The 21,246-nt window shown below is 39.2% G+C and overlaps 1 protein-coding gene across 7 annotated transcripts in view; it reads left to right on the forward strand.

The window, feature by feature from the left end:
• Positions 1-21,246, forward strand: part of SPIRE1 (spire type actin nucleation factor 1) — a 127,899-nt gene that overhangs the window by 97,714 nt on the left and 8,939 nt on the right. Inside the window, exons 9-14 of one of the 7 annotated variants that reach the window (XM_072924482.1) lie at positions 2,323-2,364; positions 9,212-9,375; positions 13,517-13,607; positions 14,348-14,490; positions 17,126-17,299; positions 20,611-20,748. In XM_072924482.1, coding sequence (XP_072780583.1) covers positions 2,323-2,364; positions 9,212-9,375; positions 13,517-13,607; positions 14,348-14,490; positions 17,126-17,299; positions 20,611-20,748 — 752 coding nt within the window. The remainder of the gene's footprint in view (positions 1-2,322; positions 2,365-9,211; positions 9,376-13,516; positions 13,608-14,347; positions 14,491-17,125; positions 17,300-20,610; positions 20,749-21,246) is intronic. The other 6 variants (XM_072924484.1, XM_072924483.1, XM_041714688.2 and 3 more) reach the window with 6 other exon arrangements.

The raw sequence follows: 21,246 nt of genomic DNA on the forward strand, positions 1-21,246 counted from the left end.
AAACCTGATCTAATAAATCTTTACAATTTGTAAATTATATAAATGGCATCAAACCCAGTTAGTATACAGTTTCTAGAAGTGATGTTAAATTTTGAACCACTACTGCTTAGGACTTCGGGACTGATTTAAAGGCATTGCCTTCAGTGAGGGATACCTGTATTCCACTTATTCTTCCCTTTTTGTTAATCCATTAAATTTTTGTGTTTTGGAACTGGGGCAATTCCTCTTAAGTCCAGTGAATAGACTGGATTAAATGCCACATAGATGAAAGTATAAAAGTGGATGCATGCAAGCTTTTTTCCAAGTATATAGTAGCTGCTGGCATGAGGAACTAAAAAGACCAAAGGCCTTTAAGATAATTATCCTTATGTCGACATATGAGGTTTCATTCTTTCTCACAGTTGGAATGATTGTAAGGCCTAAAGTTCTTTCTAAAAAAGAATGTGCTTGTGCAGTTTGGGAACAGAGTAACATTAGTGGCATTCAGCATGGCACAAATAGATCTACCATACAGTTTAAATGACCACTGAATGTGATTTAGCGTAACAACATGTAAGGTAATGAGGCTTAAGGATTATAAATCTAAGTAGAAACACCATGTGGGACACTTTCACCATCTGGACAGAACTCTTTGTTGCTATTAAAAAGGAGAAAAACCCCAGCACATTACAATGACGTATTCAGGAGCATCAGGTGTGTTTCACACGTCCCAGAGCTACTCCTTTTTGCTCCGTTTATACAGTCAAGAGCACAACTACATGTGGCTATTGGGATGAGTGAGGGCTGTACTCTTGCAGGTCCTCCTCTGTGATAAGGCTGTACCTATGGCATGTGTTCCCCAGCAGCCACAGGCTTTGTCCCTCTCTCTACACAGCACATAGTGCAAGTAAGATCTTCTCTACCCTGGCCAGTCTCAGTCTAAACCTTCTTTGGAAGTGGAGTTGAACTGTGCTCACAAAGGGAGAGGTTTGAGTAGAGGAGCTGGAATGAGCTTTCAAACGACCTCATAAAATCATCAGCGTAAGCCATCGAGACAAACAGAGCCTTGAGGTACATGTGCTTTTAATTACAAGCGTGGATTTGTGACTCAAGCAAGTGGAGCTAATGGAGCTTGGAGAAAACTTTGTTTCATGTGCAGGTTTTATCAATGTCTCCACATCAGGTGATAAACACCCTTCTGCTTTAAGAAGTATGTGCCTTTATGCTACGTTCTGACAGAAATTTTGATGCTGTTCCTGTAGCTATTATCTATGGATAATTCCTAGTTAATGAATACAGAAAAAATGCCCTGACTCTGAAATTTATCTCTGGGACAGCCACCTAGTGAATGCAGCACTTTAGAGTCTTCTCATGAACAAAACTTGTCCCAGTACAACCTTTTTAGAAACATCTTTTAGAGCGTATGTGCGTCTGACAGGCCCTTTCTACCAGCTTGCAGGTTGATCACCTGTCAAATAAGACACATAAGGTGATTTCAATTTTGATGCATTTTTGCACATCCTTGTCATTGGGCTTTGCCTGCTTATCTGGATTAACACACTGATGTTTTGTTTTCAGTTGAAGAATATTTTGAGGGTCTACTCCCTGAATACCCTGTTTAATTTGAAATATGAATAGGTCTTTCCAGAAATGAAGAACATCTGACCACTTTCTAATATAACAATAGAATCATCAGAGGCCCAGGAAGAAGAGAATAATATTATGGATGCATTTTAAAGGCTAAGTGCACCTAAGGTTTTTAAAAAGAGCAGGAATCAGCACAAATCAGATTTTGTTTGGCATTTTTTTCCATCCTCTTCAAGGAGGATTGCTCTACTGCACAAGCTTAGTTTGGGTGTCTCTCTTTATTAGTTTAATTATAATCATTGGAGATTATGCTTTAAAAAATTAGAAATATCTTTATTTCAGGTCACTGAAACTTGTGTGAAATGTGGCTTTGTGCTTTCAATTTTTTTTCCAGCTCTTTCGTCTCTCTCTCTTTTTCCCTTTTTCCTATTTCTCTGTCATAGTGATTTTATTTTAAAGTATTAAATTTTTTTAGATATTTATCTCTTGTCTTGATATTTGATTTATTGAATACTAAAACTCTTAATTTACTAGTAATATAATTGCTCTGTTTGCAAGTCCCATTTATGCTACTGTAGTTTTCAGGCTTTGAGCTTTGCTACAGTAAAGCAGTAGTATGTATGACACATTTTGGATTTAAGCAAGAGAGTCCAAAATGTCTCAAATGGAGTTAATATTTTGTTTTCATTATCCCTCTGCTTTTCTAAGAGCTGATTTATTTTATTTTTTTTGTTGTGTTTGTTTCTTTTTTTACAGCAATGCGGCCACTTAGCATGTCTTACAGTTTTGACTTGTCAGGTAAAATGTGCTCACCACCTGACGTGGTTGTGCTTATTGTGAAATTTGTTCCATCTGTTTGTTGAATTCCCATCTAAGAAAGAAACTTGAAGGGATTCTTCCAAGATATGGTCAGTGAAAATAAAAAAATTTAGATAAATTAGTTATTAATATTTACATTTCCCTTGCCACAAAAGGGTGCCTAGGTTCAGGAAACATCTGCATTTCACCTGAAATGCAGACTCTATTCACCAGCGTGCTGCAATTCTGCTTAAATAAATAAACAAAATAAGGAGGTCCAGAGCTATTCCGGACTCTTAATATGATTGCAGAGTTCAGCATCACCTTAAAGTCTGATTTATTTATTTATAAATCTGACTTCTGTGTCTTTGCACTCATTTTTTGACTAGACCATCTTTTTCAGTGCTTCATTTCTCATCAAGATGCTAAAACTAGCTTTGAACTCATCTACCTTTCTAGATTAAATGAAATATACCTATGTATATTGATATAGAAAGAAACTGTCCATTCTACAGTGTCTTTATGGTAAAAGCATTGTGAGGTATGAAATCAAAGACATTCACCAACAGCAAGGCTAAAGCTTCCTTCTTTACTTGTTAGAAAAATAAGGTTTGCTGATAATAGCTGGTACAGGGGATCCAAAAAGTGACCCTTCATCAACTATCTAATATAGTTGGTGAGGGCAGCAGCTGTATGAACCTGTTGCCCTTTGGATACTGCAATGTCAGATAGCCTAGTAGCCAGAAAGTAATTTATTCTTTCCTCATTATGCATTAACTTTCCAGGATGATCAGGCCCAAAATTTCCATCATTGATGTTGGAAATATTCAACATCAGCCTCAAAGGTTTGTTGGCAGAGGCGATAGCTAGCTCTTACCTCATTTCTCCTAGGTGACTCTCAAAAAAGTCCCCAACTAAACCCAAGCTCTTTGTACCACCTCCCCTTCTTCCTCTGAGTTACAGATATAAACATCTGATCTAGGACTTCAGCAGAGTTCACAGCTTCATTTTTTCCATGCATACTTTAGCCTCATCTGGTTATTTTCCCCACAGAAAGGCATAATCTGACTGAAATGCTGGCATATTGTGAACTAGGAAGACCATATAGAAGTTTTTTTATTACTATAATCTAAAAAAGACAGCATTTATGTAATATGGGAACACAGTTCACAAGTGACATATCTGTGAACATGGCTCCCTGTTCTGACTGAGCCAGGACAACAGCTTGCCACTGTTGAGAGGGGAGGAGGAACTCTCACTGCTCCCTCTCCTCCCCAGGCTCTCCTCTAAGCATGTGATTCTCTCCCTTCTCTGTGTCAGTACTGCTCATTTATTCACAAGAGGACCGTGTTAAAATCCTGTAGCCCAGGAACAAATACTTTTAATATTTTTTGACCAGGTTGTTCTGCACTTTTAGTGATTGAAACCTGCCTGCTAACTGATCAGATGATCAGAGAGCTGGCTGAGGAGGGCAGCTGATAAGCAGGGGTGGAAGGGAGGAAGAAACAGGCTCTGCTGTCAGAGGTGGTGACAAGCTGTTAATGCAGCTCAAGCCTTTTTGTGAAACCTTACACTCGTGGTGTGTGGTGCAGCTACTACAGCTGTCTGCTGGGATTCAGATTACATATGTACATGGCATCATATTTGACTCCACTGAAAGCTGCAGGGTCCCCAGGGCCTCATATAGAAGCATCAACAGGCAAACTTACATTTTCAAAAAGTATTGCTACTTTCAGATATGCTGAAAGTTTTGGTTTTAAGAAGATAAGACTGAATGTGCCAGTGACCAGCTAAAGGGAAATGTTCAGATCTGTCTTTCTATGTGTGTCTGTCTGCTTCTTCTTTTGGCTTTCATTTCTAAGAATTCTGTGACATCCTCATTTGTTTAAATTCAAACAATATTTTGTAATCCATTAATTCATAACCATAATATTTTATTTTGAAGAAGTAGCTTTAAAAATCTGTACCGTACTTGGATTTGCTGTTTTTTGACTGACCACCGAAGAACTCTTCCTGGTTTCTTTATCCATCTCCCCAGTGTGATTGGTTTTGTTTTTGCAAGTCATGTGGTTCTCAGCAAGTAGCATCATATGGTGTGACTGAGTGATCTGATAAAGTGTCCTCAGAAGTAAATTCAGGATGACTAAAACATTCCAGTTAGGTAAATGTGAGACACCAGATGAACAGTACAAGTGAATTAGATGGGTTGGGATATTGATAGTAAGCAGATAAGCAGTAATTTTGGATGCTGTTGCTTTGCATGCTTTTACTTTATTCATTCTTTTAGAGGCAGAGAGGCTGTACTGTGCTTTCATCGTTGCTTCCACACACTTGCTTTTTCACTGCTTTCATTGCACTCTGCCTGATGGAATTGCTGTCACAAAAACCCCACAAACCAGCTGAAAAAGAGAAGCGTTTCCTGCTAAGTGCTAAAGGACGTGTGCAGGTTTATATTATTCATGCTGCTTGCGATGGGGAGGATGCAGAATCCTGAGAAGACTTTTATTGGCACCAGGCCATTGTAGTTGGTGTGTCACAGTGCCCAGCTCCACACATCTGCCTGCTGTTCTCCTGAAGAGGAGAGGAGGGGCGCCTGGGGTCTCTTTTTACACTCATTTTTCCTTCTGGTAGAATAGAAGGAGCAAGTGGTAGCCACCTGTAGTGAATTACCTGAGAGGTACTCAGATAACAACTAGGGACAGGGCAGTCATTACCCACTTCTCCTAATAGAAAAATAGCTGAAAAAACAGCTTCATTTCAATGCAGTGCTGAATGCAGCTCAAAAGATCAGTCATTGCCATCTTAATACTCGAGTTCTTACCTCAAAGCTCTGTGCATTGCTGCTTCGAAGTTATTTCAGAAACAATTCGTACATTTTGGGAGAAGGGGGGAGCTGGGAGGTGTGCAGGGAAAAAAGAGGAAACTGAAGCCTTTAACACCAAATTTCATGGGGATTATGACTTTTAAATTATGTCTGTCTCAGACCAATGGGAGGCAGGAGCTCCACCAGGTCTTTGTAAACTCTTTAGTTTACATAACACAGTGATACATGGGATGCAAACACAGCAAAGGACTGATTTGTTAGTTCTCAGGTTTGAATTCAACATCTGAAGTCCACTGAAATGAGCACATCTCTGTTACTTTTACTCATTATGTAATATGTCCCAACATATTATCGACATAACAGCCAGGAAAAAGCAAATGTGTAATAACTCTGCAAATCCATCTTAGCCTTCTTTTAAACTCAGTGTAAAAAATTATAATCCCAAGGAGTACGTTGCCTGTATAGAAGAAAATCCAGGTTTCTGTCATCACTCTTGGCTGAGGAGAGCTGGTTAGGAAGCAGACAGCATTTGGTTACATGACTGCTGAGGTTTACATGTAATTTGTGGTCTGATTAATTCCTTGTTTCACGAGACATAATCTTACATGTAAATAAAGGCACATTTCTTATTATCCTACAGTGGTTTTTTTGGGTTTGTTTTTTTTTTTTGTCTCCCTCTTCCTAAGGCTGGTCAGGGAAGCCCAACACAATGATCAAGTAATCAAATCAAGACTTTGCCTTCTTTCATTTGCTTGTTGTAATGAAAGCTTAGAGAAAATCTCAAAAGAAACCAAACACAATCATCCAATTTTCAGATAATGTTCACTGTACTTGCTGCCTGAAAACACAGAGAAATGACACTCCCCCAGCTTGTCTGACTCTCTAATAAATTCTTAACCTCAAGCTATTACTCACACAAGCATTTTCAAATATCATTGAAATCATCTTCAAAACCTTTAGGTGATTTATGCACCTAGTGATTGTAAACTGCTATCCATTTTTAAAACAAATTAAATCTAGGTTTTGTTTCTAAGAATTGCCCATTGATTTAGTCTGTCATGTTCATATTTATAAGATTTAGCCTATTTGTTGCTTCTGACTTGTTTATTCTAAATAATTTTATCTTGTTTATGACAGTGTATGATTATTTGTCACCCACTAATGTTTCTGTTGTCTGAACAGATCACTAAAACAGCTAAAACAAACTAATAATTTTTTGGTCTATGTCTGCTAACAGATTCTGGCTTTAATTTTAGAACAAGGCTTTTTACTTGTAATCTGTTTGTTGAAACTCAAATGTTATGATCTTTTCCTTAAATTATGATAATCCATTTAGTCACATGAATTCACCGTACTGTAAGTACAAGAATGATAAATTGAACTTGATTGATCAAATTAATTTTATAGATTGGACTGTTTTCTAATTTTATTCTTTTTTAAATTATTATTCTTAAGTGCTTGCAAGTTGCAAAACCTCCCTGTTTTTTTTTTCTCTAGAGGAAAGAATGGTGATAAATCACATTTCCTACTGAAGAAACCTTGAAAATATGTCCTATGTTGGATTGTTTTCTTGATTCACCTAAAATTTCTTTGATATTTCAAGAAGACTTGAATCAACACATGAGCAACTCAGCAATATCTATGAACAATTCATTTATGCCTGACTTTAAATAACAGCTGGTTTAGATTTCCTAGGTCATGATTGGCTACATAAATTACTTTCAAAATGGACTAGAGAGTTCCATTCCTGAGGCCTAAAGAAATTTGGCCTAAAAAAAAAAACAAGGAAAAAAAAAAAGCAAGCAAGCAAACAAAAACCACTGGAAAACAATATTTGATGTGAAATTTTTCCTTTCCCCAGGCTTATTGTGTGTCTTATTTTTGGCAGGAGGGCAGTGCTGTTTGCCTTCCCAGCATTTATCTCCCTGTGAGTTCAGCAGTACTTACAAGGCCATTCTTCACCCTCCCTACCATCAGGGAGGGGCATTCCCACCCAGGAGGTTTGGGGCAGAAGGGGCACCACCTTTGGCTGTTGCCTGGGTGGTGCTGGGGCTGTTTCCTTGGATGCTCAGGAGCTGCCTTGTTCCATCCAAAGACAAATCAAAGGTTTTTCTTGTTCATTTGGGAAACCCAGAACTTCTTCAATCAGCTGCATGGCAGCTAGTTATGAGGTCTCAAGAAGTGTGACTGGCAGCAGGGAGAGGAGGCAGTTCAGGTTTTGTTTTCCTGCTGTCCCTTTCTGGAATTGTGTTGAGCTGCTGTTAGAGCAGGAATGCATTTGATGTGGGGGACGCCCATGCTGTACCCACAGAAATCTAGGAGGAAGAAAACCCATGACCTATAAGCCATTGTGGTAGACAGGACAGCCATTAGCAAAGCCTTTGAAGATAGGAAGTAAGGGTTAGAGAGTCTAAGTCTTTGATTTCACCTCTTTGTAGGAAGGACCTGAAGGCAGTAATAACACTGTAGTACACAGATTCATAGGCCTGGAATGTCACCATGATTTTAATACCCCAAATAATTGCATTTTCTTACACTCCCAGTTGAAGATATGATTTATATAGCAACTATAATGCACCCCCTCTCATTTTTAGATCCGTTTCCAGCATTTAGCAATAACTTGGATAATTCTTTAAAATATATATTGATTTAACTTATTCCTTTTCTTAGTTTATTTCAATAGGTGCTGTTGTGAGAGTGTTGTTAAAGAGACCTACTATGTAGCTGTGCTTTGTTTAATCTGTAGCTTTGCTTTACCTGGTGCAAGGATGGCTTTATCCATGCAAATGGTGTTGTAGCAGGAGTGTCTGTGTCTGTTTATACCTGGGCAACTGTGTAAGTAACTCCAAATGATGTGTGAGTACTTGCATTGTTGGCACTGTGAATATCTGGGTGATATAATTTCCCTGTCATAGTCCTCCCAGTAACCTAAGGTACAAGTCACTTGACCTTCTGTGCCTCTTTCACCATGTATAAAAATGGGAATAATTACTCATCATTACCCTAGCCTTGTAATACCTGGAGGTACCTTGTTATTACGAGGCTGGGGAAGGAGTCCTATAATTACATGAGTAGAAAAACACATTTGTAGAAAGACCAGCTGCATAGACATACATGCAGATGGGAGATTAAAAGCTTCTCTTCCTTGTCCCTCCAACATAATTTCCTTCAGATTGGAATACTGTACTTTGTACTTTTACAGGGATAAAACTGATTTATCAGACCAAACTCTAAGCTCTTCTAAAATATCAAAGGCTAGGTCATTATCTTAATGTCTAAAGCTAAGCTAGGCTAAGCACAGCAGACCCAAAGCTTACATTATCCAAGATGCATCTTCATTGCACACTGGCAGAAATCCTGAATAATTTACTCAATGGAGTTACATCCTTGTAAAAGTTATGTAGATGAAAATAGAGCTGGAGCCTCATGTTTCTGCTGTTCCATGAAGGTCTGACCTCACAGACTTGTTCTTAATACAAACAGCCAAGCAAGCCTAAGAGTTGTGCATGTGTTTGATGAACACTCATTATTTACTTAATTTTCATTTCTTCTCTGTATCCCGCAGACTAAAGTGCAATTCTGTCCTCACAGGAAAAACTGGGTTTACTCCATGTTAAACCTCCTAATTTCTGTGTGGTGTTGTCTTCAGATTCACTGGAAACCCACTTGCCCAGATATGGTTGTGCATTCTTCTGGTCCTTGTTACATAGTTAATTACAGACTATATGTTGAAGGAAGAATATTTTTGGGTTTAACACAGGCAATTTTTTTGAAGCTGATTTGTGTTGGTGTGAGGTTGTGTTTTAGCATTATGCAATGCTGCTTTTTGCACTGTTTCATTCTTTCATACTGCTTCTGTACTGCAAGCCATTGCCTGTAATTGTCTGAGTAGTGAATCACTAAAAGTAAAATAATTGCACAGATACAACTATCACAATAGTTCTTTTTCCTTTTGTGAGTAAGATTTGAGAAGGCAAAATACATTTCAGATGCAAACACCAATTGTTCTGTTTCCTTTGGTAGATGTACCAACGCCAGAGGCTGGAAGAAAATTAGTGGATGCCTCTGTAGTGAACGGTGGTCCGGCACCACAAGGAAAGCAGAACGGGGCCACACAAGCGACAGTGCAACGCAAGAGGCTCCTTAAGGCTCCCACACTGGCTGAACTTGACAGCTCAGATTCAGAGGTAAAAAATCAGGACACAACTCGATTCGCAATTTGTCAGAACTGAGTCTTGCTTCTTAGTTTGCTGAACTGGTCAGATGAGAAGTGACTGTGCAAATTATAATCCGAATTTTCCATGACTGCTTTGTCAGCCCACAGAACTTCAAAAATATTATAGCAGACCCTAAAAAGGAGAATACTCTTTTGAAAGATTAAAAGGTAATTTTTGCCTTAAACCCACATTTACTTACTTTCCTACATGCCCAGTATCTGTCCACAGTGTGTTTGTAGCAATTATACTTTTGGGAATTTAGGAAAGTACATAGCACCCTTCTGCCACTCATGGAGTAGCTGCTAAAGGACTCAGATGTGGGGCTAGCCTCACCATAAAAGCTGCTAAATAAAGAGCAGCAGCTGTGCCACAGGGGTTGCAGTTTGGTGCAAATGTCAGCGCATTAATTTCCTATATAAGATTGGGAATGAACACCCCAAATCACAGATAGGGACAAGCAAATACCAGTCAGATGGAGAAATAATTTTGAATTCATCCACTCTAAATGAAGAGTTAAAAGATTTTAAAAAGCATTAGAAGGAGAAAACCTTAGGAAGCTTTTTAGCTTCAAAGCTGCATTATATATGACCCTCAGGAAGTACCAACATTACATCCTCAAGAATGAGCTTTGTCTTCTGGACCAGTAGTGTTATTAATTGAGTTTGGACCTTTCTGAAAGTTAAGCTGTCTGGAAAGCACATGCAGGCAGGCTTTATTCACAGAGGATAATTTTAGCCTGGGGAAAGCAGTCTTCCCTGACTCTTTTTCTCTTTTGTAAATGGGAAAGGAGGGGTTTCCTGACAGGGTGGTTACAAAGGCGTCTATGCTGAAAGATAGGAGGGTGGGAAGAAATATATGTGGGGAGAAATTTATCTCTTTGCATACTTTCTGATCTGTGAAAGCTTGGCCTTCTTTGGGGCTATCCTGTGGGTGACTTATGTGGGTGCATAATTTGATGCATCTGTTCTGAAAGCAGAAGAGATTTGCATTCTGAGATCACTCATCAGTCTTTAAAATTACAATAGAGGCTATATGTGGTTTGTTAATATGAATGAAGCTGGGCAGGATTCAGGAATACTAAGATCTCTCAGTGAGAGTTGGGTCTTACAGCCTGTATCTCCGTGTATCCTGAAGCATCATGCTATTTCACACAGGAGAATGAGCAGAAGTGAGTAAAAGAAAATTAAGTAATGGGAAATGTGAAATGCTTCTTGTAGAGGGGAAAAATAAAACATCTGAACATGATTATTGATTAGGGAATACTGTGTAGGCAAGCAAAGTGTATGGAACAAGCTCTGGAACATACAGCAAAAGATAAATTGAAAATAAATCAAGCACATTGAGCTGTCACAGAGAACAGATGCTGGACTAGTTTGGGTCAATAGAAATAGCTGGTGAAGCAACTGAGATGATAAAGATGCTCAGCAGAATACTGGTTGGGCTCAGGAAGAGTGCTAAGGTAGTGAAAATAAACTGAAGGAAGTTTGGGTGAAGTTTTTCAAGGTGGTGAAGGATGTAGAACATTTGAAGAGAGTGGAGATCGCTCTGTCCAAATGTTTTATTTCTTCCCTGACTTTTACTTTGTATGTAACACAGAGAAGAGTCTGTGTGTTGTTCTGCTTGCCTGTAAATGACTTGGCCACCTCTTTGTCTGCAGTTTGAATTGGGCTTAACCTATTTGGAGTTACTCACTGGGAGTGAAATTATTACTGTGTTGTGCCCTAAATTACAGGCTGGAAATACCTGCACTGCTGAGCTGTGGACCTCCAAATGAGCTGTGATGCAGATCCATTTTCTTCCCCATGCGTCCCCTTTGTTCTTTCATCAGTGTTGCAATGCAGGCTGTGTCCCAATACTCAGTGTAGCCAGGCAGAGGTGAAAGGCAAGGTCTGATACAGCCCTATGCCCATTTTCTATCAAGGATGACTATTATATAAATTCTTCCTTCTTTCTTTCCTTCCTTTTTCTGCATCACCACTAAAATCACGGATTCCAGGGGGCGTGGAACAGGAAGTGCCATTTTGCTTTGTATGGCTAAGAGAAGTAGCAATCCAATAGTCACTTTCAATACAGATTAAAAAATTGTCTCTTCCTAATGATGCTACAGCTATCTGGCCAAAAATTGTGTCTGTAATATATTTCGATGTTTTAAGCTGCGGCTTTCTCAGTAACTGTAAAATTCTAATTGTTTGGCACTCTGGAGCAGTGCAGAATCCTGGATGTTGGGTTGATCCAACCTCAAACATAAAATGTCAGAGAGTCTAACATAATAGTTAACGGTTGCTGTATAGATATGGAGGAATTAATGCAGTGGTTCATCAGGACTTCCTACACAAGATTTCATTCTCAATTTCTCAATTGAGAAATTGTAGGACAGAAATAGCATTGTCAGTGCATATGTTTGTGCACAGAAGTAGTAATTTGAAATTACTAACCTGGAATACCTGTTGTCTAAGTAGGATTTTATGTCCCGTTTAATTTCCTCCTGGCTTCCATTTTCCATGTCTTGGTTTTTACTTCATATTTTTTATAATTAGCCACTGGCTCCAACAGTTCATTCTTTAGAACAGCAGAAGAATTTACTTAGTTGTTTATCATAGCTCATTAACTTCTCCGGCAATGGTAAACCTGTCATCCACTCAGAACAATCTGACTTCTAGAAAGTGAAAAGTTGAGTAGTTCCCTTTGTAGTTCTCTTTCTCAAAATGTAAATATTTTACTCTAGACTTGTGAACACTCTTGCACCCCTTCTAAAGGACAGTGCATCCAATTCTCATGGAAGTTTTCCGTTGGTCTTTTAAGGCAACCATGCAGAGGTGTCTTAGCCAGCTCTGTAGCTGAACTGTACTGGTTTCAGCAAGTAAAACAGCTGATGTAGCTCAATGTGCTGCTCAAGTTTCCTTACAAGCTTCCCGTCACAAGTGTTTTGTGGGGTCACAACTGAAATGTTAAAGTGAATATACTGTTTTGGGATGTGAGCTTGTTTGAAACCCCTTGCAGAGTGCTATGTTGTGGCAAGTAGGTGGGAGCAGTTTCCTCAAATACCCCACCTACCCTTGGGCTAAGCCTAAAGGACAGATCACCTGATGGGAATTTGAGGCCTGTGTCCTGTGATGTGTGGTGCTCATTGAGGTGATCCTGCCAGCTTTGCTTTCCAACTTGTTGTTACCAAAGAAAGCAATCTTTCAGCTAGTGGAGATTTTCAGCTAAGCAAATCTGTGAGAGAGAAGCTTAGCCACTTGCTGGATTTTAGGGCAGGTCACTTGTTTGATCTGTAAATCTTGACAGCCGAAATGATGTTAAGTCTTTTTGGTTGAAAGCATTCACATTAGAGGTAAAGAGCATTCAAGCTCAGTCCTTCAGCTCTCTCCATTTGGGAGGCTTCTGTGATGATGTTTCTTTGCCGGTAGCAGGTGGCTGAAGACAGGCTTTAGGTGACAGCAAAGGATTTGATAATTTGGGTGGTATAAAGCTTTAGATAGCTGAGGGAAGTTTAGTCAAAGGCCATTTCACTTTCCTTCATCTTAGAGGAGTTGCTCTTGGCTATTGAGAAGCATGCAGATACAGTGAATGAGATTTCTTTTAAATACAGAAGAAAGGAAAAACACACCAGGATTGGGAATTAGGGAACAGTGCAGTCAAATTCAGTTTAATTTCTCTTCACCTCAATCATTTGTGTGAGTGGCTTTCATGCCTTTGGAGGCCAGAGAAATCTAAGTGCTAATTCCTTGTTAGTGTGGGATATAAAGCTGTGTTAGTATGTCTGCTGTAGCTGCAAAGCCCTAGAAGTCTTTAAATACAACAAGGGAAATTAACAGTTTACCATGGATTCATGCACCTCTCTCATGATCTTGTTCTTTCATGCAGCAGTTAAACACACTGAATTCAAATGATGTACCATTTATTTAACTTTCTAAAAAAACTGAGCATTGAAAATTCTGTTTGCTCAGTACTGTGCAGAATCAATGTTTTTCTCAAGAATTCTAGGACTTTGAGTGACTGAATGGTCCAATATATCTTTGATAGCTTGTGTTTTCTGTGTGCTAAAAAGCGATAGAAGAACTAAAAACAGTCCCTAAGGATTTCTGTTTCTTTCTCTCTTGCCACACAGGAGGAATCAGTGCACCAATCAGGAAGTAGCAGCAGCATCTCCCCCTCACAAGTGGAAGACCCCTCTCAAGAAGGCACCAGCAGCAGAAAGAGTGAGTTATGAGAGAGCCCAATGTTTGCTTTTACTCACCTCTGTTGTTTTCTGTGCCATGAACTTTGTCTCAAGCTTATATGGAAAGCTAAAGCTGAGTGTTGTCAATGGAATAAACTTCTAAAGCTGAGCCCTGCTGAATGGGTCAAATGTGATAATCATTTGGAAGGCATCAGCCTCCACTCTGGGGGCGTATCTTTGTGAACCAGGAGGTTTCATCCTTGAAGTTTATGTAGGCCTGTAGAGAAAGTCACAAGTGAATGGAGGAGATAGCTTAGCTATGCTCATCTCATAAAATAATTTTTTGCTATAGAAGCATGCTCTAACCTAAGAACAATTTAAGTTTCCCCCATCTCTGCCACTGTAGCTGTGTTTGAAAGACACTTAGCAATCACCAGTATTTCTCAAAAATACTTACTGGGAAAAGGGCAAGAGCTGGTCTTTTTTTTCAGGCACAGTTATTGCAGGTTTTACTGTGTAACAATAATTTTTATTTATTTGAAGTGTTTCAGTTTCATTGGGAAGGTTTTGTAATGAGCTGTGTCATCTGTGCATGTGTTTTCTGTGTATGATGGTGAAATAATGAGAATAATATCCTGAAACACCTCAGTATTGGATATGTAACTTCAGCCACCAGTAGTAGGAATTCTAGCAAATCAATGACTGTATTAAGTACTGAGCAATGTTATCCAACAGTTTCTCATAAAAGAACTAACTTTTTTGTACTGATTGAATCCTTAGTGCCTCCAAAGTTCTTGCCCATATCGTCTACGCCGCAGCCTGAGAGACGGCAGCCGCCTCAGAGACGACACTCCATTGAAAAGGAAACACCAACCAATGTGAGACAGTTCCTACCCCCTTCAAAACAGAGCTCCAGGTCACTTGTAAGTGGAGTGGGTGGTAGGAGAGAGAAAAAGAGGAATGCTAAGAGTATAATGAAAATTAAAACTTGGCTTCAGTGTGATTAGAACATGACCCAAAGAAAATTCCTCAATTCAGAAACAGCTCTTGGCTACTAAACGTGTTTTGAAATCAAGATTTGAACTTTGTCTCTCTAATATATTTATCCAAAATCCCAGGTACAGGTGTCTTGGAAAACATTTGCACTGTGATTAGGACTCTGGGTAAACCACGTGCCTTGATTTGTGTTTCAGAATGTTACCAAAACAGCTGAACTTCACCTTACTGATATTCCACTTGAATAGAGACAATTCCAATGCAGTGAATCTATTTTGGGATTTGGGGAATTTTTTTTAGTTGTTGGAAGTATTGCAGCTAATAACTGGATGGATGGAACAATTTCTTTTCTTCCCACCTTAAGAACTTGCCTGGTAATGTTTATACATATGAAAGCTCTTTCAGTAATCCAAATCAAGGTTTATCTGTGTTGCTTTGTTGAAGTTACTGAGGCAAAAACCTGTATTACTGCTTGAAAAGAAAGTACAGTGCATTTGATCAATTAGCTTTAATTGAGAACTGTTTTCCAGCAGAGTACAAACAGCAAAGGGTATGAAATCCTGGTTCATTTATGCTGACATACTGATTAGTGCATTGTAATTTCAGGCAGGGTATGTTCCTTGTCTCTTTTCCTACCAGCAGGTTTTCAAAGTGTGCCCCATGAGGTGCTGGTGAATAGAGAAATCGATAAAAATATCTGAGTTTTGAAAGGAAGGGAATATTCACTTGCCCTGTCTTGTAGTGCAGTGGTATTAAAGGGCTGTGAAGAATATTTTTGTCAGCCCGAGAGATGACAGCCAGGTTCCAAACCTATTAGATTATGAAGCTGATCAGTTCTAGGGAAAATAACTCCAAATATTCCCACAACGGGCTTTTCCTTTTCTGAGGTCTGCTGGATTTTATTACATCCTTCCAAGTAGAATGTAGTTTTTCATTCCAGGTGCAGGTCAGGTTATAACATGTTGATAAATGCACAGCCCAGGTGGACATCTCCTGCCAAAGTGAACTTGCAGCAGGATGTATTGCAGCAGACCCATACTGGAGAGCTCCTTCAGCGTGTGTTTGAAGTCACTGTCACATAAAATGGGTTGCTCTGTCACTCCTGCTGCATTCACTGTATGTGGAAACCCAGACTATTTTTTTCTGGTAAGCCAGTGTCATTCACAGACAAATAGTACAAAGGGAGGATGGGAGAAAGCATCCTGTGTTATTCTGAGACATTTTCTCCATCACACTTCTAGTGTATCTGAGTGTGCTACATTGTAATATTAATCTTGTGTATTTCGGAGGATCATGCAACTTAAAATCTTACATGAGGCTATTATTTTAAATAGGTCAACCAAGTTCTTAGCAGGATCTTCTTGACCACATACATACTCTCCCTCTGTCAGTCTGTTCATGGACATATGCCTAGAAAAATACATTAAAAATAAAACCATTGCAGAAAAACTAAGTAAATTATTCCGTTCCCCCTGAAAAATACTAAAGGAAAAGGGAGAAAAAGCCATTAGATAAGTCAGGCTAATTTGGAAACAGATGGGAAGAGTTTTACTAGTTTCTTTGTGCTTAGGGAGATTCTTTTGTTTGTTTTGGTGGTTTTTTTGGTTTGTTTTTTTTTTTTTTTAATCTCTAGAGAACTGTCACCTAGTTTTGTTTTGACTTTGAAGTGAAAAAGAAGGTAAATGGTAGTGAAATTATGTTCTGTTAATAAGAACCTATTTTATATGACGCCTTGAGAGCTAATTCTTAAACTTGGCAATAGTGCCCTCTAGGGTGTAACAGACACCTCCCTCAACACTCTTGTTTTTCATTCTGGGAGATATATTCTGGTATGCTGGCACTGGCCCAGTTCCACACTTTGGCTTTCTGCAGCTCTCTCCTTCCCAGAGGGATGCTAACCTCTTCCAGTGGCTGCGCCAGATGTTGCACCTGTGAAATTTCCATTCCCAGAGTGAATGCTTGTCAATAAGTGCAGAGTATTATTTATTTTTTATTTGACCTCACAGTTCTTTATCCCTTCCTCCAGGATTAATGGAGTTTCATTTCTTACCACCAGCTCCTGTGACCCTGGTTTCTCTCCAAGGTGAAAGAGGCCTTGTCAGCAAATTGCTGTCAATGCCAGTGAAACCAGGCAGGGGTTTGCTACAGTCTCTTAGCAGGATTAGCAAGAATGTCTTGCATACTAACGATAGTTTTGTGAACTGGCATCTCATCAGATAGAGGTAGTTAGGCCCAAGTAGGTGGGGAGGGGAAACAAACTTGGAAAAGTGCCACACACAGTCCTTTTGACATGTCACCCTGGCAGTGGTACATGGAAAGGCAGGGTGGCTCAGTGATTTTGGGGGGGTCAGCCCTGGTGGTTGCTGTAGGGAGCTGATTTGGTGCTTAATCAATGAGATCAATTCAATGTCCTGAAATTTACATGTGGGTGCCTTTGCAGTCTGTTTGCTTTTTTAATGATTATTTTTATTATCATTATTTTTTTTCATGACCCAGAGGACCAAAGCTAATGGTTTCATTTATACACAGCATTCGCTTCTCTGCTTCCTATCTATTGTTCAGGTTCCTAGGATAACCAGTTTATTTCCAAGGATGACTTTCAGACCACTTTTTTCAACTATGCAAACAGCTTCTCTGCTCAGCTCTCATCCCGTTGAAGCAGCCATGTGTGGGGTGGCAGGGGCTATGTACTATCTCTGTGAGAGAGCTTTTGCCAGCAGGTGGAAACCCGCAAAGGTTTGCCTCTTTTTGCTGGCTTTGGAAATCACCTTCACCAGCATGTTCCCTCCTAGGGGAGCACTTCCTCAGCTCTGGCAAGAATTACAGCTTAGGCTGGGACATTGCACCTGATTGACTTTGATTTCAATGTGTGTAGGTTATCTGTGTGTCTTCAATCACCTCACGGGGAAAATAAATCAGTTCTGAAAGGACAGCAAACTAAAAATGCAACATCACCAGATTATCAGTGGGACAGACCTTAAATATTACAGCACATGAAGATCCTGCAGCAAAAATCCAGCAAAACTATTGTGATCCTTGGACTATGTTGAAAAGAATAAGGTTTTACGTTTCTCCCAAGGTACACTACATAGAATGGGAGGGCATTTGCAATTTGCTTTACTTGAAAACCCATATATTGTTTTGGTCCTCAGCACACTTTTGTATCAGGACTTGCAGAATAGCTCATATCCATCTATCAGTGATGGCAAATCCACTGAAAATAAAAAGTAATTAATTTACCCCTATGTTAACTGAACATGAATTATTTAATTTTTCCTTCTTTTTGTTGTCTCAACCAATAAGTGGGAGGGTGAAACCTCTTGTAGGAGAGTTTATAGTTGAGATACACCGCTGACCTTTTAGAAACTTTTAGTCTGCAAAAGGAGCAAGCGTTTAGAGTGCCTGACTAATTGTGAATTGCAGAATTTAGAGGCCACTCTGGCAGTCATTCATTTTGCAATTTACTAATGCAACTCATTTGAATGTCTAGTTTAGACATCCTTTAATGAGAAGAAGGAATATATTAGAGTAAAAATGTGTTAGTCATAGGAACCCATTAGGTGTGTGTACGCTAAGAATTACCTACAAAGTACATTATGGGTATGCAATCCTTACTACCTGCTTTTCCTGTATAAAAACAATTATACATACACTTTTTAAGGTATAGTGTTTATAAAATGATTGCATAGTCAGAGTTAATCCAGTCTCCAAGAGTATCACGGACACTTCAAGTTCAAAATAGTATTTGCAAATAATATTTTTACCCCTTTAAAAGTAAGCATATTGGCTTGTGTTTAATATTAAAAAAAATATTGAGTGTAATTCTGGAAAATGGAGACCAATTCAAACCACATTTTGTCTTTACCATGTTCTGTCATATGTGAGTATTGAAGAGAGTACTCTCCCTTGGAGCTGCTGAATTTGGGTGGAAGTTTTGAAGTTTGAGCAGTAACTCTAAAGTATCATTGTTCAATGAAGTTTAGTCAGTGCTTAGCAAAGTTTAATTAATTTCAATGCCTTAGAGGTAGTGTAGAAAAAAAATATTTTCTTGTGTACTTATTTATATTCTGAAAAGGGAAAAAAAAACCCCAAGCAATTTTCTGAAAACTGATTATTTATCTTTCATTTAATGTTGCATTAACATTTTGTTGTCCTTGTGTAACCACTGGAATTAAAACATTAGCATTTAAACATGTGAATATTTTCTATGTTTCCCCTGCTGCCTGCTGGCTATTTCTATTTTAATGGTATTCATTTTCGATTGGTACGACAACAGGCCCACACTATTCCCCTAGTACGTGCTCTACACCTATAGCAGATCCGCAGAATTTCTTCAAAGGAGCAATATTCCCCGACGTCATCGTTCTGTAAATTAAAGGAATGGGCGTTCATGAGGGGGAAGGAAGAGCTTCAAGTAAGAAATGTATTTCTAAAGGACTTAAAGCTCTGGTTGATTGCAAGCATTCAGCCTCATTCACCTCGGATAGTTTCCCTCAGTCTCCCACGATGCAGACTCGGGGGGTTTTGCTGGCATTGTGTGCGTCCCGCTTTCCCACCCACTTCCTCCCGTGCCGCCCCAGCCTTCAGCCGTGCCTTCCCCAGAGCAAGGCAGTTGCTGTGGGAAGAACCCAGAACAAAATGCTGAGAGCTGCTGGTTAGCTGTAAAGTTGCTCATAAGGAACAGAAGATACTTTGTTTTGGCTGTGCAGTTTTACATCTCAGAGCAAATTGCAGCTGCTTTTGATGTAGTTTGTTTTTTCCAGAAAACTAGTTTTCCCTACCCCAAAGATTTAGCTGGCAAATCTAACAAAGTTAACTCAATTCTAGTCTTTTGTGGGGTACCCTAAACAGAGTGAAGTTTCTTTGTGTTCCCTTTCTAGATAGGTAAGACAACAGTTTTTTAAAATGTGGTGGTTCCTAAATGCTAATGTTTGCCAGGTCTGCAATGTAGAAGGATTTTCTTTCTAATCTGATGGAAAGACAGAACTCTGAGTACATGGAAATGGAGCATTTCCGTACTAATCCGATTCATCACTTCAATTTGTAAACGAGATCTCCAAACTGTCAGCCATGTCTTTGTGTATGCAGGAGAAATTTCCTTCGTTTATTCAGAGAGCATTGCCTGTCATTGTCATTACTGCACAGTAGCCCCTCTGGGCTGACTGAAAAGGTTCACTAAGCATTAAGCAATGGGAGTTCCCACAGAGGTTTCTGTCTTTCCTTTGGAAATGTATAATCAACTACTGGGCTGGATTACAAATTGGGTTGGTGCTTTTTATTCCGTGGTACCAAATTCAGGAGTTCTGCACTCAGTATTCTCCTAAATGCTGCAACACAGAACAGATGGAAATTTTTTTAAGTGAAAAGTTGTGCTGTTAATTTTTTATTTGAATCTCTACCATTTATAATGCAACACTGGGTAACCAGTTCACCTGCTTGATACTGGAACATTATTCTGTAAAGCTTAAATTGCTGCTGTTACTTTCTGGGGCACAAAGGAGAATTTTTCTGTCTGAGCTGATGTAACTTTTTGTAGTCTTGGTGTGATTCTCATCATGTGAACACCAAGATGTGGTACCACTGAATAAAAATTTTTGCTAGAATGGGCTACTAACAACTTTCCTTGGCCACTCTGGGCATCACAAAGTCTCAGAGAAATTATTTATGTATACCTCAAACAGTATGCATAAAATAATGCCATCTACTATATGACATTTTCCCTTTCAAATTATAAATCTGAATGATGATTGGCTAGAAACAAATGTTTGCAATAAAAGACAATGGAGAGAAGGGTCAAGTGATTTAAAGAGGAAAGATGAAAAAAACTGTCATCATTGTGAAGGCTGAACATAAGATCATTTACATCACATTTATTCAGCTTCCAGTGGTTTGGCACTCATGTGATGCCCATGAATGAGCCAGTGCTATTCCAGTTTGATGGGAGAAACTCCCTGTTTCTGGAGTTACTAACCAGGTGGCTGGTTTTCTTGGTTGAACTCTGGAGAAGCCATTTGTCTCTGAAATAATATGGGGCTTTTGGCTTCCAGGAGGAGTTCTGTTATCCCGTGGAATGCCTGGCTCTGACAGTGGAGGAGGTCATGCACATCCGTCAGGTGCTTGTGAAGGCGGAGCTGGAGAAGTACCAGCAATATAAAGATGTCTACACTGCTCTCAAGAAAGGAAAGGTAGGGCTGAGTCTGGGGAGGCTCTGAAGGGTATTGAGGGAGGCCAGTTGCACAAGCCTCCCATTTACACATTGTTTCTTACCCTTTATTGGAGAGAAAGAGTCATCCACCAAACATACCCCTACGTGTGTGACGCAAAGGTCAACTTCCTCGAATAAAGTCCAGAAACATCAAAACATTTCATGGAAACATCTTGTTTGTTGAGGTTGCCTATAAAAATGCAGTAGCATTTACAATTATCAGAGTGTATCTGTATGTGTCTGGTTTGAGCTTCGTTGAGTGAGGTGATTTCTGTCCCCATGCCTTCTGCAGGTTTGGCTACCTTTTCTATTCCAGAAAATAGAATTACAGGTAGCAACAGAAAACTACAAGTTCATCATATATGAATCCTTACTATCTAGCACAGAGAATTAAAGCCATCAGAGAAGTGATGCAACCAGAAGGAGGTTTAATTTTAGAGACCCTTTAACTAATACATTTTTCTGCAAATTGCAGATT

Source organism: Taeniopygia guttata, chromosome 2, assembly GCF_048771995.1.
Source record: "Taeniopygia guttata chromosome 2, bTaeGut7.mat, whole genome shotgun sequence".
NCBI lineage: Eukaryota > Metazoa > Chordata > Aves > Passeriformes > Estrildidae > Taeniopygia > Taeniopygia guttata.